General features: G+C 42.3%; 1 protein-coding gene across 1 annotated transcript; it reads left to right on the top strand.

Annotated features, from left to right (window-relative positions):
* The first annotated feature begins 2,435 nt into the window (after window positions 1-2,435).
* Window positions 2,436-18,215, top strand: birc2 (baculoviral IAP repeat containing 2). The gene is made up of 13 exons (XM_079508430.1): window positions 2,436-2,513; window positions 3,612-4,814; window positions 5,120-5,400; window positions 6,694-7,002; window positions 7,839-8,145; window positions 8,759-8,858; window positions 9,097-9,175; window positions 11,511-11,556; window positions 14,479-14,721; window positions 15,025-15,123; window positions 15,285-15,440; window positions 15,903-15,944; window positions 16,199-18,215. Exons 2-13 carry the CDS (start codon window positions 4,721-4,723, stop codon window positions 16,390-16,392), a joined length of 1,950 nt encoding a protein of 649 aa, XP_079364556.1. The 5' UTR covers window positions 2,436-2,513; window positions 3,612-4,720; the 3' UTR covers window positions 16,393-18,215.
* Window positions 18,216-18,476: the final 261 nt, after the last annotated feature.

The following is an 18,476-nucleotide window of genomic DNA, read 5'->3' as shown; positions in this document are numbered from 1 at the left end:
CTAAGCAGCAGAGGTGTAAAACAAAAATTGGCACCAGGTCAGATGTAAAAAACTTAAAAAAACTTCCCATTTCCAGACTACAGTGGACTCAAGTGGACACTGGACAAAAATCCCTGCTATGTTTCGACTAGTGTGACATACGCACGCGTCCGGGGAGACCTCCTCTACAACACCACACTGTCCGCTAAGCAGCAGAGGTGTAAAACAAAAATTGGCACCAGGTCAGATGTAAAAAAACTTAAAAAAACTTCCCATTTCCAGACTACAGTGGACTAAAGTGGACGCTGGACAAAAATCCCTGCTATGTTTCGACTAGTGTGACATATGCACGCGTCCGGGGAGACCTCCTCTACAACACCACACTGTCCGCTAAGCAGCAGAGGTGTAAAACAAAAATTGGCACCAGGTCAGATGTAAAAAACTTAAAAAAACTTCCCATTTCCAGACTACAGTGGACTAAAGTGGACACTGGACAAAAATCCCTGCTATGTTTCGACTAGTGTGACATACGCACGCGTCCGGGGAGACCTCCTCTACAACACCACACTGTCCGCTAAGCAGCAGAGGTGTAAAACAAAAATTGGCACCAGGTCACAGGTAAAAAAACATAAAAAAACTTCCCATTTCCAGACTACAGTGGACTAAAGTGGACACTGGACTAATGTGCTTACTGTGATCATCTAAAAACAAACGTTTGAAATGTTTGAAATGTGGACTGAGCTGGGTTTGCTTTATATACGTACATCTAACTTTTGATCAATTTGTGTGTGTGTGTGTGTGTGTGTGTGTGTGTGTGTGTGTGTGTGTGTGTGTACAATGTTTGCACTTTATGTTTGCAGTGATGTTTTGCACTATAGGTACTTACTGCATGTTGTACCTTTTTATACATTTGAGTGATGTGTGCACTTATAGGTACATTGCATGTTGTACCATATTATACATTTGAGTGACGTTTGCATTGAAGTACATTGCATGTTGTACCTATACTTTTGAGTAACGTTTGCACTTGGTACATTGAACGTCTTACCTTTTTATACATTTGAGTAATGTATGCACTTATAGGTACGTTTGCACTTATAGTATCATTTTGAATTTTTGAGTGACGTTTGCACTGATTGACGTTTGTAGTTTTTGCATGTTTTGCATGTGTTTGAATAATGTTTGCTGTATTAACACAGATGCACACACATACAGTAAATTGATCAAAAGTTACTACTAAACTATTAAAGTAGATTCACAGTCCACCTTAAGACAAATTACGTTTAAAAACAAATATTGTAGGGATTTGGAAACGTTTTTTGCAGAGTGAATTTTTCTTCTTCTGTGTAACAGTGAATGAGAAACACCGTAAGCAAACTGTATGCCTTTTTCTTTCCATTGAAAGTGTACACTGTTATATTAGCAATGATTAATTAAAAGGTATTTTTTTGTAACTTTCAAAGCCTTGTCTGTATTCTTTTATATTCTATTGTATTTTAGTCCACTTTTTGACCTTTCACCTTGCTGTATGGCATGCCAATTTTTGTTTTACACCTCTGCTGCTTAGCGGAGGGTGTGGTGTTGTAGAGGAGGTCTCCCCGGACGCGTGCATATGTCACACTAGTCGAAACATAGCAGGGATTTTTGTCCAGCGTCCACTTTAGTCCACTGTAGTCTGGAAATGGGAAGTTTTTTTATGTTTTTTTACCTGTGACCTGGTGCCAATTTTTGTTTTACACCTCTGCTGCTTAGCGGACAGTGTGGTGTTGTAGAGGAGGTCTCCCCGGACGCGTGCATATGTCACACTAGTCGAAACATAGCAGGGATTTTTGTCCAGCGTCCACTTTAGTCCACTGTAGTCTGGAAATGGGAAGTTTTTTTATGTTTTTTTACCTGTGACCTGGTGCCAATTTTTGTTTTACACCTCTGCTGCTTAGCGGACAGTGTGGTGTTGTAGAGGAGGTCTCCCCGGACGCGTGCATATGTCACACTAGTCGAAACATAGCAGGGAGTTTTGTCCAGCGTCCACTTTAATCCACTGTAGTCTGGAAATGGGAAGTTTTTTTAAGTTTTTTTACATCTGACCTGGTGCCAATTTTTGTTTTACACCTCTGCTGCTTAGCGGACAGTGTGGTGTTGTAGAGGAGGTCTCCCCGGACGCGTGCATATGTCACACTAGTCGAAACATAGCAGGGATTTTTGTCCAGCGTCCACTTTATAAAGTCCATGCTCTCCAGTGAATAGCATTTATCCATTTAGATAACTTTTTAATTACTTATCTTTACACAGAAACATTACTTATTACTTATTTTTACACAGAAACATAATGTGTGTCCTATAGCATCGTTTAAATGCTTAATTTATAGTTTTAATGTGCAAATTAATCTTTTTTTCAATACTCTAGAGGGTACTCTTATTTTGAAGAGATCGTCCCCCGGAAGTCTTATATTTGCTCACTTAGATTTGCCAAAAGAACAGTGCTGGTCTGGGCTGTGACAGATCACAACAGGGTTATTTACTGGGGTTGTTAAAAGGTGCGTTTTGTCAATACTATTCTAATGCCAGGCTGCGTATGAATTCGCCTATTTTATTTGTGTGGTATAAAAAGACAACAGCAAAAGTGCTCTACGGAAGTTTAAGCAGCTGACTTTATTTAGCTGCCATTAGCCAACAGCTAGCTAACGTTTGGTATCTCAGAAACGGAAGTGTTTAAGGGTTTTTGTGGTTGTGAAATCATCTCATTTTTGTAGCTAATATACTTTAACTAAACTGTCATTTGGCGCATGCATTTGGCAGGTAATGTGTCTAGTTTGATATACAATTGGCTGCCCAGTGTGCCGATCTCAAACCTGGACGATTAAACCCTGTATTATTCGTAAGGCCTATTTAGCTGGGGAAGTCGAATACCCTAACATGTAATATGTAATCTACAAGCTAAATGACGCGTCGTATCGTGGCGCAAGGCAACGTTTATAACTATCATACACAGAATTGATTTGCCTCTCTATTTATACATCTAATGCTGACCATGTCACAGTCCTACACAATACACATTATGCTGTCAAGTGCAGAGTTTGCACTGGAGACATGGCTCACACTCTGCTCAGCTCTGAAAAATGTAATGGAAAACAAAACTTAATAGTTTTCTATCACTCTTATTATGTTCTCTGGGTGTCTAGATAAATTATGTCTTGTCTGTGGGTGTTCCTACATCAATATATGTTGTCATTTGGAGGACCAGTGACTTTTCCAGATCACTGGCCCCACCAGTGTAGCTACTGGCCCAGGAACATTATTTTTTAATTGACAAATAAGACTTTGACCCTGATAATGATGGGCTCACGGAACACTATCTTGTAATTAACCAGACCATTCGTACCACAGGAACATAATCTGAATTTAGGTGTTAGGGTTAGGGCCTTTTTTCTTAATGGAATTTATTTTACTGGCCCAAGTGGGCAAGTGGAAGGTGTGTTCTGTTGGCCCAGAGGGTCTACTCTAAATAGTGTGTCCGGGTCATCACGCCTTTTATAATGTCTATCCCTGCCGGCATTGGGAACTAGAAGAACATCAAGTTTAAAAATGTTTTGCCATCGTCAATTAAGTTATATATTTTTCTCTTGTTTCTACAGGTGTTGCCAATACCAACGTTGATGCAGTAAATAGGGGATTTCCTTGTTCTTGCTGAGATCATTATTGTCCTCAGAGGGGACTTTCATTTCATCAAGCTGGGTTTATAATATTCAGTAATGGAAGCCTAAACTCCCACAAAGGGGATGCCCACCTGGGGGGAGGTTTGAGAGTTAATATCTGTGTGTGTGTGTGTGTGTGTGTGTGTGAGTGAATACCCGCTTAGCTTATTATGTTTAGACTCCAATCAGTCTTTATATCACAGTTAGAGGGCGCTATAGATACTATGATATGCTTATGCTCATCTCCCAGGAGTATACTAGAAAATCAGTCAAACACAGATCATGGATGAGTATCGTCTGTGGTCAACATTCCCGTTTTTAATTTGAGCATTTGTCCTCTCATTGTTTTAAAACTGAAACATGTATTTTGTAGTAGTCTGTGTCTCGTCCATTCTGTTGTGGTGCAAATGAGGAGGATGGGGATGGGTTCAGTATTATAGTTCTGGAGGAGCCAGAGATGGAGGCGAGGAGAGGAGTGATACTGTATGTGGTAATGCTGGCTGGATGGAGCAAAGCAATATGCTGCTTATCATTCTGCTTTGAATTATTCATCGGCAGGATGCAGATACAGGACTTCTAGTATGTATGCTTAGGTTACCAATACCATGCTGCCAATTCACTGTTTGCAGTGGTGGAAGAAGTACTCAAATATTTTACTGTAGCAATACCACAATATAGAAATACTGTTACAACTAAAAGGACTGCATTCAAAATGTTACTTGCCAAAGTTATTGGCATCAAAATATAGTTACTGTACCAAATGAAAAGTACTAACATTTGTCAAACTCAGTGTCAGTTCTACAAGCTCACAGCTCGTCACTCAATATAAGTCATTTAAATAAGCGATTTGGAAATACCCATGTGATTTTCTTTCTACCACATGTAATTTCTACTGTGTGTGTGTGCCGTGTGTGTGTGTGTGTGTGTGTGTGTGTGTGTGTGTGTGTGTGTGTGTGTGTGTGCTTGTGACACACTGGGTATTCTCAAACCTCTCCCCCCTATTGGAGGGCATCTCTTCTTTAAATCATAAAATCTTTTGTCCTTCAAAAATGGAAACACTCCTTCAGCTGAAAAACAACCAATTTCTGATGGGTCTGTGTCGCAATGGGCCTCCACCTGACCTGCAATACGACAACTCCTCGGGTACAAAATGTTTTATTTCTTTTCATAATTTTACTTATGAAAACGACATACATATTATAAAGAAACAGAGTAAAACCCAGGCTTAAGAACTAAGAAGGTCATGGGCATTAAAATAAAATTAGTTACAGTGGCTAGCATACTTTTTTAATGAGCGGATTGTTTTCTTAGCCATCTCTGACACGCATGGATAATCATTTCCTATAAAACTTTTTTCTTTTGTGTGTGTGTGTGTGTGTGTGTGTGTGTGTGTGTGTGTGTGAGAGAGATTGTCAGAGGCTTGAACATAATATGCTTTTCATCCGCAGAGCTCTTTCGCATCTCTACCTTTGCCCGTTTTCCAACCTCGGGGGTCACAGAGCGGAGTCTGGCGAGGGCGGGTTGGTTCTACACGGGTGTGGGCGACAGAGTGCAGTGTTTCAGGTGTAATGTGACTGCAGAGGGCTGGCAGGCTGGGGACTGTCCCACCGAGAAACACAGACAGCTCTCTCCTTCCTGCTCGTTCATCCAGAGCCTTCCATCCACAGCAAACCTCCTCTCCTCCTCCCACTCTGCCTTCTCTCCGCTCCGCAGTGCACCAGTCATACCAGTAAGACATGGAAAAGTAACAAACACAGCTGCGTGTTATATAAAAATTCCAATGATGACTGATTAATGTGGAAAGACAGTGACACTGCACTTCTTTTTTTGTTGGAAAACATGTAAAAAATAAACAGGGTATTCTGGAACTGTGCAGAACCATAGTACAGGTCTCATATCTAATTGAACCATTGATTGACCATTACAACTGCATTTCCCCGGTATAGAGGGTATGCGCATGCATAAAGTGAATGGGAAATCGAGTGGCAATGTGACTTGGCAAAGTGAGTTTAATGTCGTTTAACATAATTTAATGCAATCAGATTCAGAAACTTTTCTGTTTGGATGTATGGGCTATCAAGGCCAGAAAAGTATTTTTTTGCCACAGTAGGCGTTCCCGCATAACTTCCGGGCATTATGATGTCACACGCATACCCTCTATAGCAGTTCTTAGCACAATGACGATATTTTATAAAAATGTAGCAGTAGTGTAACTAATACTTTCATGTCACTTTTCATGACACTTTCATGTCATGGGTATTTGATAGGTCCCCATATATAATAATAATCTCACTATAAGTTTAGAGATATTACCCAATGAATATTGAGTATAGTCCTGCTCCATATAAGTGACCAGCTCAGGCAGCTCTCACCGGAGAGACTCCAGCACCTTCCGTATGAGTCAAGATATTTGGCTTTACATCCCAGATATCTCTGCATTATACAGGGATCTTCAGATCCACTTTTTAGTCATCAGGGTTGACACCTCGGTTAAGATCTTACCGAACACCTCTGTGTGGGTCCTAGACTCTGACAACCCTTTGATTAGTATTTTATAAGTAGTTTCTTTCCATCAAATATGTGTTTATATTTAAATTCTGAAATGACTGTAATGTAATTAAAGCTGCTTAGTAGTGCGTGGTGCTCATCTCAATTGATCTTCTAAAAACCTGTGAACATCTGTGGTGTTCACAGTATCAAGTAATACTGTGTGTTTTGGCATTTGTAAACGTCAATGTAAAGGGCATGCCATGTGTTTTTCTAGCAGAATACAAGTTAGAATGAAAAACTCAAGCATTTCACGAGACAACGGATTTGGGAACAGAACGAGAAGGGACTGACATGAAACCTATTTGGAGAATCATAATACTTCTTTGTCTTAAGACCAGCTTTGTTGTTGTTGCTGTTTTTCATTTATTGTTTCAGCTTGTACCCATTTACCTTTTAGTAAAATTAAATCTTATCTTTTAGATAAATTATCTATTTTTATTTTTGATCTGTCATGTTTTACGTTTTGCACCAGGTTTCTGGTCCAGGCCCTGCCGCCAACCCTCCGACAGGAAGCCAAGGAGAGGAGCCAGTGGCAGGCTACCTGAATATGGGCTTCTCCGCACCACCACCCTCCAGCCCCCTCAGCTCCCGCGGCGTGGAGGACATGTCCCACCAGAGGCCACCCACGTGCCACAACCCCAGCATGCGCAGAGAGCAGGAACGCCTTGACTCCTTCCACTCATGGACTCTCTCTATCATCACCCCTGCAGAGCTGGCCAAGGCTGGCTTCTACCACCTGGGACAGGGCGACAGAGTGGCCTGCTTCACTTGTGGAGGACAGGTGCGTGAAACCTCTTTCAAATACCTAATGTTAATTTTCTGATAGACCAACCTAGCTAATATGTAGTTTAGGGATGGAACAGATCATTGCTATACATATAGATGCATGTTTTTTCTGCCACGTGTTGCTGACGTGCCAACGTTTATCCTGTTGGACTTTTCCACCATATGCATCAAATATCCCGTTTTGCTGGCTGCCATGACATCTATAATTGTAAGATCAAAACAAGTGGCATGTTATGGGTATCCTAATCCCAGTTACATTTCACTTTCATTTTGAAAGGCTTGGCTTGTAAAGGCTTTGCTCTGAAATCGTAGCAGATTTCCAAAACTGGGAAACCTCAAGGCACTTGAAAACACAGATTTGGTCTGTTCACCTTGTAGGCTCTCTGTAATGAGATGGTTGGCAAGTGCTGATATGATGTCAGTTTCTCTACATAATTGATAGAGTTGATAGAGTCCATGGCTCATGATGTGCACTGTAATATTAATTTGTATATGACCTCATGTTACCGTAAATGGCTGACACTCTGTCTTTACAAAGTAATGCTAATATCGTTATGGGACCTCTCTAAAATGAGATGCTGCATCTCATGGGACTATCCTTTTAATAACATTCTGACCAAATTCTGACAAAAGAAATGCCTATACTTAGTACAGCTTATATGAACAAGCAACAAGTGTTTCTCATTTACAAGAACATTTCTTTGCTCAACGGTATGTAGGTCTGTTTATGTATCTACTATACATCTGTATATTCAAGTAAACAGAACCTCTATATTTATGTGTATTAAGTGTGTTGGGGAATATGCAAATAAACCATTTGCTTATTTGTAGCTGAGTAACTGGGAGCCAGGCGACAGAGCTGTGTCAGAACACCAGAGGCATTACCCAAACTGCCGCTTCGTTCGAGGGGACAGGGCCGACAACGTGTCCCTGGCTGGGGCTGCCGGGGCTGGGCCCGGGGGAGTGGCGGCAGCAGTAGCGGCGCCTGGAGCCTCCCAGCAGGGAGGCTCGGCTCTCAGTAATGTATCCAACCCAGCCATGCAACAGAGCGAAGAGAGACTGCTCACCTTCGTAAACTGGCCCTCTCGCATCCCTGTCCGTCCCGACCAGCTGGCCAAAGCCGGCTTCTACTACGTAGGTAAGGAGTCGGACTGTGTATCAGAGCAGAGTAGTCATTTGATGTAGCCGATAATAATAATAATGATGATAAAAGCACAGGCACAGTGTGATTGTTATGCCTCACTAATGTACTGTTAAAGATGTTATCTCTCTTATTTCATCACTGTCTGTGCTTTAATGACTGGGATTAATATACTTTTTTAAATTACATTTTAGTATAGGCCTATCATATAATCAGAATAGTTTCATAATTTGCTATCATTGTGATCCAACTAGTTACATTTAACAGATTTAGTTGAATACTTTTTTCAAGTGATTATTATAAAGGCTGTTGTGACATTCTCCAACTTTTGTCTGAAAAGCATTTTTATATTCACAACTAAATCGCTGGAATAGAGTTATGGAGGACATGACTTCATAACTAACGCGTTGGAGCAGGAAATCCAGTTCAAGATAAAAGAAAATTGGTTTGACATACAACCCCACCCCCGTCGCATTGTGAGCTTAAGTTGTAAATCTGCTTTTGCAGAATTTTATCTCCAGAATGCTAGAGTTGAAACGGTTCATCCCCCCAACACCTCTTTCTTCTTACTTGACCTAAGGTAATTGAACTATCCTGCATTGCGTTTCAGGTCGTAACGATGACGTGAAGTGTTTCTGCTGTGACGGAGGCCTGCGATGCTGGGAGTCTGGAGATGATCCTTGGGTGGAACATGCTAAATGGTTTCCCAGGTAAACACAGCTACCGGTATTTTAAAAAGCATTACATGTCACTGTTTTGCACAGGTTTCGCACTGTATTTGTTGCAGGTTTACAAAGTCCCTTGAAAAAAGTAAACTCTGTTAAAAGTGTGTTATTGCTATCATTATTAGCTGCACTGTTGTGCCAGCACTACCATATTGTTAACTTCATCACTACAGCCAACATGTGTTGTTTATGTATTGATTCATGTTCCTCTGGTTTATTGCAGATGTGAATACTTGCTCCAAGAGAAGGGACAGGAGTTTGTTCATCAGATCCAGGCTCGTTTCCCTCGACTCTTTGAACAGGTTGGTACAGAACCTCCCACCTTTCTTGACTGGAATGATTGGCACATATACAGCTGGCATTTCAGGCAGTGAAATTCTCTTCTCTGAGCATTAAGAATCACTTGCATTAAAGAATACAATAAAACTAGGGAAGTTCAGGTTGTGGCCTCCTGGTGGTGCTATTATAGGCCAATGTGAAAAGGGTGCCATTTCTTCTTAGCCTTGGATGGCAATAGGCCTTATCAAAGATGGTTTATGTATGAAGATGGGCCAACTTCATTGGAGCCACTAGAGGCGAAATGGTACACAAAGCCTACAAATGGTCTCCTAAATATAGTAGGCGTGGTTTGCTTCTCCCCGACCTCCACCCTCCCCCCCTGACAACAACACTGTTTCCACACTCAGTCTAGTAGGTGGCGGTAATGCACCATTTAGGTTTGCCGACCGCCATGAAACCCAATAGAAGAAGAAGACAACAACACTGTAATTTAACACAAGTAATTTAACAAAGTACATTGAACAACAGACAAGGTGTACTTTTGAAATAGTCGTTTTAGTTTCTCAAAGTCCTCCAACCATATAAATTCATGATTTGGATCTATCTCATTAAAAAGTCTCTCCCTAATAGAGCTGTAGAATGGACAATAACAATTTCCTTTAGATCACACAGACTACATAATCTATCCTCCTCAACCGTGCCTACATATCTGCCTGTCTCAATATGCAGACCAAGTATGCCAGCTCTAATTTGGGCACATAAGGATAATTTCTAATCGTTTTAAATATGTCCATTCATTTCACATTATAATATTCACATATTATCATCTTAAATATGGGGTCAGAGCCCCCTATGTGTTGTCCGTGAAATTGCAGATGGACAGAGAGAGGCTTCCGGACTCATCTCAAATCTCGCGAGAGTTTGTTGCTGGGATAAAGAAATGTCATTAACAAAGTAGATTTTCTCCTGATTTGTCTCGCTAAAAGAAGCCATTTTACTATGAATATCTTGTAAATATTGTGTGCCTTGTGATGATTTGGTCCAGTATTTAGTTCAGTGACCATGGAGTTAAGGAATGGTTCAGAAGCTGTGTTCACGTTCACTCTCCCATTGGAAATGAATAGACTCCAACATTCTTCCTGTCTCCTAATAATGTTACCGCCCACCTCACGCAGATACAGGAAATAAGCAAAGTTGGCCTCTCTTGCTAATTCTCCTCTTGGGCCTTATGCAGCCGACACTTCCGCGTTCAGCTTGGGCCGCCGGAACGCTTCCGGTCGGGAGAAACTCATTCACTGTGAACGTACGGTCGTGATTTTGTAGGAATAAAGTTCAGTACTTTATACAACACTATTTCATTTGATAATGTGATGCCATAGTTTTTCATAGTTTGTATTATTTGTGTTGTGACGTTGACATGATGACATGAGTTAGAAACGTCTTAAATCTCCTGTTAAAAACGAGAGCTCTTCATGTATTTCTCCGTTGTTGCCATGTCCGCTTGTTATAAGCGACTTGGGGCTTGGCTTCTTTTCATAGACCTGGTTGCTTATTTCTCTCACACAATCTGGCAACACCGGTTGGAGAGGTAGGTGTCGCCAAATTGTGTGAGAGAAATAAGCAATCAGGTCTATGAAAAGAAGCCAAGCCCCAATTCGCTTATAACAAGCGGACATGGCAACAACGGAGAAAAGCTCTCGTTTTTAACAGGAGATTTAAGACGTTTCTAACTCATGTCATCATGTCAACGTCGCAACACAAATAATACAAACTATGAAAAACTATGGCATCACATTATCAAATGAAATAGTGTTGTAAACTTTATTCCTACAAAATCACGACCGTACGTTCACAGTGAATGAGTTTCTCCCGACCGGAAGCGATCCGGCGGCCCAAGCTGAACGCGGAAGTGTCGGCTGCATAAGGCCTATTGGAGGATTTGAGGCATTTTGTTCCAAAAATGTGTTTTGCAAAAATAAGGCCTATTGGAGGATTTGAGGCATTTTGTTCCAAAAATGTGTTTTGCAAAAATCCACTATAACAGGGCCGGGGAACAGTGCTATAACAGGCCAATGTGAAAAGGGTGGGATATATTCCTCAGCCTAGTAGGAAAGTCCGTGAAAGATTGCGTTCATGATTTGAGGGTTGTTGGCCAATCCTGCAAACTTTGAATGCCAATGTTAGCCAATTCGGATGGAATATGAAATATCGGACAGATGCGTCTTGAACACGACTATAGAGATATAGTCATAGTCATTCGGCCTGGTGGAGACAAGTCAAATTCAAGACAAGTCAAAATAAAAATTTGTCAAGAACAGAAAATGGAAGTGTGTGTGTGTGTGTTTTCTCTTCTTACAGCTCCTTACAAATGGAGACACCAGCAGGGAGTTTGTGGATCCCCCAGGTGAGCATGAAACAATACAAATTGATTTTTACAAGAGTGGCAATTGCAAATCACATTTATTTATGAAGCACATTTAAAAACAATTTTCATTGTACCAAAGTGCTGTACAGAACATCTCATCAACATGACAAGCACAGCCAATAGGTGCACAGCAAAATACAGACAATAAGTTATCATAGGAATAATCATAATATTGGGTTAAAAACAAACTAAACAATATCACGGACAATCAACCGCTTGGGAGTAAAACAGGGTTTTGAGCCTGGATTTAAAAACTTCAATGCAGGGGGAGGTTCTAATAGAGTAGGGGATGCTGTTCCATAGCCTAGGGGCTGCGACAGAGACGGGATGGTGTTCCATAGCCTAGGGGCTGCGACAGAGAAGGGATGGTGTTCCATAGCCTAGGGGCTGCGACAGAGAAGGGATGGTGTTCCATAGCCTAGGGGCTGTGACAGAGAAGGGATGGTGTTCCATAGCCTAGGGGCTGCGACAGAGACGGGATGGTGTTCCATAGCCTAGGGGCTGTGACAGAGAAGGGATGGTGTTCCATAGCCTAGGGGCTGCGACAGAGACGGGATGGTGTTCCATAGCCTAGGGGCTGTGACAGAGAAGGGATGGTGTTCCATAGCCTAGGGGCTACGACAGAGAAGGGATGGTGTTCCATAGCCTAGGGGCTGTGACAGAGAAGGGATGGTGTTCCATAGCCTAGGGGCTGCGACAGAGAAGGGATGGTCCATAGCCTAGGGGCTGCGACAGAGAAGGGATGGTGTTCCATAGCCTAGGGGCTGCGACAGAGAAGGGATGGTGTTCCATAGCCTAGGGGCTGCGACAGAGAAGGGATGGTCCATAGCCTAGGGGCTGCGACAGAGAAGGGATGGTGTTCCATAGCCTAGGGGTGCGACGGAGAAGGGATGGTGTTCCATAGCCTAGGGGCTGCGACAGAGAAGGGATGGTGTTCCATAGCCTAGGGGCTGTGACAGAGAAGGGATGGTGTTCCATAGCCTAGGGGCTGCGACAGAGACGGGATGGTGTTCCATAGCCTAGGGGCTGTGACAGAGAAGGGATGGTGTTCCATAGCCTAGGGGCTGTGACAGAGAAGGGATGGTGTTCCATAGCCTAGGGGCTGCGACAGAGAAGGGATGGTGTTCCATAGCCTAGGGGCTGTGACAGAGAAGGGATGGTGTTCCATAGCCTAGGGGCTGCGACAGAGACGGGATGGTGTTCCATAGCCTAGGGGCTGTGACAGAGAAGGGATGGTGTTCCATAGCCTAGGGGCTGTGACAGAGAAGGGATGGTGTTCCATAGCCTAGGGGCTGCGACAGAGAAGGGATGGTGTTCCATAGCCTAGGGGCTGCGACAGAGAAGGGATGGTGTTCCATAGCCTAGGGGCTGTGACAGAGAAGGGATGGTGTTCCATAGCCTAGGGGCTGCGACAGAGACGGGATGGTGTTCCATAGCCTAGGGGCTGTGACAGAGAAGGGATGGTGTTCCATAGCCTAGGGGCTGTGACAGAGAAGGGATGGTGTTCCATAGCCTAGGGGCTGCGACAGAGAAGGGATGGTGTTCCATAGCCTAGGGGCTGTGACAGAGAAGGGATGGTGTTCCATAGCCTAGGGGCTGTGACAGAGAAGGGATGGTGTTCCATAGCCTAGGGGCTGCGACAGAGACGGGATGGTGTTCCATAGCCTAGGGGCTGTGACAGAGAAGGGATGGTGTTCCATAGCCTAGGGGCTGCGACAGAGACGGGATGGTGTTCCATAGCCTAGGGGCTGTGACAGAGAAGGGATGGTGTTCCATAGCCTAGGGGCTGCGACAGAGACGGGATGGTGTTCCATAGCCTAGGGGCTGTGACAGAGAAGGGATGGTGTTCCATAGCCTAGGGGCTACGACAGAGAAGGGATGGTGTTCCATAGCCTAGGGGCTGTGACAGAGAAGGGATGGTGTTCCATAGCCTAGGGGCTGCGACAGAGAAGGGATGGTCCATAGCCTAGGGGCTGCGACAGAGAAGGGATGGTGTTCCATAGCCTAGGGGCTGCGACAGAGAAGGGATGGTGTTCCATAGCCTAGGGGCTGCGACAGAGAAGGGATGGTCCATAGCCTAGGGGCTGCGACAGAGAAGGGATGGTGTTCCATAGCCTAGGGGTGCGACGGAGAAGGCGCGGTCTCCCCTAAGCCTCAATTTGGTCGGTGGAACCTCCAGTAGCTCCAGGTCTGTTGATCTGAGGTGCCTAGTGGTGGGGGGGTACTTTACCAGGTCAGAGATGTAGGCAGGGGCTAGTCCGTTCAGGGCTTTGTAAACAAATAAAATTGTCTTAAAATCAATTCTAAATCGCACCGGCTAGGAGCCTGGCTGCTGCGTTTTGAACCAACTGAAGACGGGATAGGGCTGACTGACTGATTCCAATGCAGAGGGAGGCACAAGAGTTCTCCTTGAGTACTCCTTGAGTAGAATAACTAACAATTGACCTGCCTTGCATCTTATTCTCTTATGATTCCCTTCAGTGTTTGCTATGTGTAGTTTTTTATCAGATATCACAAGTTGATTGATATTGTTATTGACATAACATCCTTATGAACATCTTTTTACATATCTGTCAAAAGGATAAAACACAAATGCTGGAGAGCTCATTTTCATTGTGGTCTTTGAATGCAAATGTTTATAAAGTTAAGTACCATGTGTTTGTGGGGGGTGTAGCAGAGACATACAGAAAGATTAAAATAATACATGCATTCATACAATTTCCAACATATTAAATAAATAATAAAATGACATAAGACAACATGGAAAATAATAAAATGACATAAGACAACATGGATACCCCCCAGTAATACTAATGTATGTATAGACGAAGCCGCGGAGCCGTGCCCTGTGCCATATTGTTGCATATCTTATATTTCTTTCCGTTTGTCTCTCTCTCTTAGTGGTGCACCTCGGTCCGGGCGAGGAGCGCTCTGAGGATGCAGTCATGATGAACACTCCAGTGATTAAGTCTGCCTTGGAGATGGGCTTTGAGCGCAGCCTGGTCAAGCAGACGGTCCAGAGTAAGATTCTGACAAGTGGAGAAAACTATAAAACAGTCCAGGAGTTGGTTTCTGATCTACTGAGTGCTGAAGACCAGAAGAGAGAGGAGGAGCGGGAAATGCTGGCAGAAGCCATGGCATCCGGTACGAGTCAGACCTCCATGTTTTAAACGCAGTTACAACCCTGTGCATTTACATTGTAGGGGCTTAGCTTGCACTGAGTGACATGCTATAGGTGCATTCATAGGAGCTTCAGTTCAGCAAGCATCAGTTCACGCTAGACGTATAAGTCAGGTCGGAATAATAGTGCTCAATCTCTTATCCGACTTAGGGCATTGGATAAGTGACAGTAGGGATAACGACAAGACCTTAAAGGACAGGTTGAAATAGTTTTTTTCTATTCTGTAAAATGTATAAATATTGATTATGTAATTTCTACTCCCTCAGATGGGTTTACCTTCCTGAAGAGACACCAGGCTGCACTGGTCCTGCGCCTGAAGAGTGTTGAAACTGTATTTGAGCATCTGAGGGAGCAAAATGTCATAAGTATGTTTTATAATACTACATATACTGTGAAAATGAAGATTGTATTTCTTGTTCTCTCATTGACTGTTATCTTGCCTTTAATTTTAATTAATATAAAAGCACACTGAGTTGCATTTCGGGAATGAAAGGTGCAATACAAATACCATAAATCTGTTCACCAGCTGCTGAAGAATATGCCAGCCTCCAGGCGCAGCCGACAGCCCAGCAGCAGACTGCTCGTCTGATAGAAATAGTCCTAACCAAGGGCAATGCTGCCGCTGAGGTGTTCCGCAACTGGATCCAGAAGAATGATGTCCACCTGCTCCGAGATCTCATGGGTACAAACATGGCACTACTTATAACCATTTCATTGCATTTTAACCCATTTTGGTGTTAGCATTATGTTATGCTTTAGCTATTGAAAAATAGCAGATCTACAAGCTCATAGCGCGCCACCAAGTGGTGCGCTACGAGCTTGTAGGTCTGCTATTTTTTTTTAAATCGAAGAACGACTGACATAGAAACAGCTTTTTCAGAAAACTGTCAGGATGTAGAAGACATTTTTAGAATCTGATCTCAGGTCAAAATGGGTTAAAACTTAGTTTTTGCAAGATTTTTGATAAACAATACAGTCTTAGACACACCATCAGTTAAGCTATATAAAAAAGGATAAAAGCCTCACAATAAAATGTAACCAAACAAAACTATACACATAAAGACACGTATAGAGTGGAGTATAAATCCAGAGTGGCAGTAACTGACTGGTTTGCAATTTTAACTTTTTTCCTCTGTGTTTTCAGCCCAGGCAAATGAGGCTACATCACCAAGTCAAGATCTCTCAGGTATATTATATGTACAGTATACATACATATTAGTTCTTCGGGGAAGTGCATAGTGCTTGGAAATTGTTTACGCTAAGTTAAAATATGTATGTATTGTATATTTACTGTATGCTCAGCTTTATTCGTTTTACCTTAAAACCTGCCTTATGGTCAGAGCCAAAACTGCAGATGTAGTGCAACCTTTACTACAATAAATGGCTAGATCTAATAAGCACCATGTTTTTGGTGATTTCCATCTCCACCTTTTGATGTAGACCTACCTATGGAGGAGCAGCTACGTCGCCTGCAGGAGGAGCGCACCTGTAAGGTGTGTATGGACAAAGAGGTGAACATCGTGTTCATACCATGCGGACACCTGGTGGTATGCAAGGAGTGTGCCCCCTCACTGCGAAAGTGCCCCATCTGTAGAGGCTTAGTGAAAGGGACAGTCCGAACCTTCCTCTCTTAATTTGGACTCCATACTAACGGAACTACAGTAGTCCACTAGTCTCATTGACTGAAAGCAATAATAATATAGTCCGGCAGCCGACAGGCTTCTTTTGTTTAAAGTGTGAAATTTGTTATATAGTCTTTTTTATTGGCCTAAAATATTGTCTATATACATACATAAATGAATCCACTTGCTGACCGGCTGTTAGTATTGGGCTTTTTCTTTTCATTAAGTCCTATGGCAGGCAAAAATGTCAAACTTTCCTTATGCTTTAAGTAGCATGTGACATCAAACTAGGGGGTTTTCATGATTCTGAATCCGTTCCAAGCATTAGTTTTGCACAAAAAACACTCCTTGGGCTAAAAACGGTCGTAGACGTCATGACAAATGTGATGAGGTCAGCACAAATGTGATGGGGTCAGCACATTTTGGGCAAGTGGCTATGGCTTTTTTTAGCCCAAGGAGTGTATTTTGTGCAAAACTAATGCTTGGAATGGATTCAGAATCATGAAAACCCCTAGTTTGACATGTTACATGCTACTTAAAGCAAAAAAAAAGTTTGACATTTTTGCCTGCCATAGGATGTTAATGGTAGGGTCACAAGAAACCCCTATAAAAAATATTGCCCAATACCGAAAGCCGGTCAGCAAGTGGATTCATGAATATATACGTATATATAGACAATATTTTAGGCCAATAAAAAAGACTATATACCAAATGTCCCACCCGTCCACCTCGACTGCCGGACTAATGACTCAAAAGGAGAAATTGGAGACTCAAAGTAGTCAAGTTAAAGTTGCAATTTATTTATTCCCCATTTTGTACAACTTGTCTCTTTTGGCATATGCTATTAAGATCTCAAATATTGTCTGATATACAAAAGTGAAAGGGACAGTCCGAACCTTCCTCTCTTAATTTGGACTCCATACTAACGGAACTACAGTAGTCCACTAGTCTCATTGACTGAAAGCAATAATAATATAGTCCGGCAGCCGACAGGCTTCTTTTGTTTAAAGTGTGAAATTTGTTATATAGTCTTTTTTATTGGCCTAAAATATTGTCTATATACATACATAAATGAATCCACTTGCTGACCGGCTGTTAGTATTGGGCTTTTTCTTTTCATTAAGTCCTATGGCAGGCAAAAATGTCAAACTTTCCTTATGCTTTAAGTAGCATGTGACATCAAACTAGGGGGTTTTCATGATTCTGAATCCGTTCCAAGCATTAGTTTTGCACAAAAAACACTCCTTGGGCTAAAAACGGTCGTAGACGTCATGACAAATGTGATGAGGTCAGCACAAATGTGATGGGGTCAGCACATTTTGGGCAAGTGGCTATGGCTTTTTTTAGCCCAAGGAGTGTATTTTGTGCAAAACTAATGCTTGGAATGGATTCAGAATCATGAAAACCCCTAGTTTGACATGTTACATGCTACTTAAAGCAAAAAAAAAGTTTGACATTTTTGCCTGCCATAGGATGTTAATGGTAGGGTCACAAGAAACCCCTATAAAAAATATTGCCCAATACCGAAAGCCGGTCAGCAAGTGGATTCATGAATATATACGTATATATAGACAATATTTTAGGCCAATAAAAAAGACTATATACCAAATGTCCCACCCGTCCACCTCGACTGCCGGACTAATGACTCAAAAGGAGAAATTGGAGACTCAAAGTAGTCAAGTTAAAGTTGCAATTTATTTATTCCCCATTTTGTACAACTTGTCTCTTTTGGCATATGCTATTAAGATCTCAAATATTGTCTGATATACAAAAACACTTGGATTAATGTCTGTACTTCATGCCTTTTACCTGTCAAAATAAAAACTACAAAAATATGGCTGGTCTTTGATGCTTGACAAGTCTGGCCGAAGTAGTTTCTGTTTTTATTGTACTATGGGACAAATTCTCATACTACGTCGTAACGTCTGGCACTAAAATGTGGATCACTGGCTTTCAAAACAGGACTCAAAATCCATCCATCAGGAGACGACAATGGAAGTAAACAAAATATCGTCATTGAAAGGAGGTGACACTGACTGCCAATACTTTTCCCTTTTCTGCTTTGTGCATCATGTTATTACCAGCTGGTGAAAACA

This window comes from Electrona antarctica, assembly GCF_951216825.1.
Source record: "Electrona antarctica genome assembly, chromosome: 8".
Taxonomy (NCBI): Eukaryota; Metazoa; Chordata; class Actinopteri; order Myctophiformes; family Myctophidae; genus Electrona; species Electrona antarctica.
The sequence above is the reverse complement of the archived record's forward strand: the minus strand, read 5'-3'. Positions and strand labels throughout refer to the sequence as shown.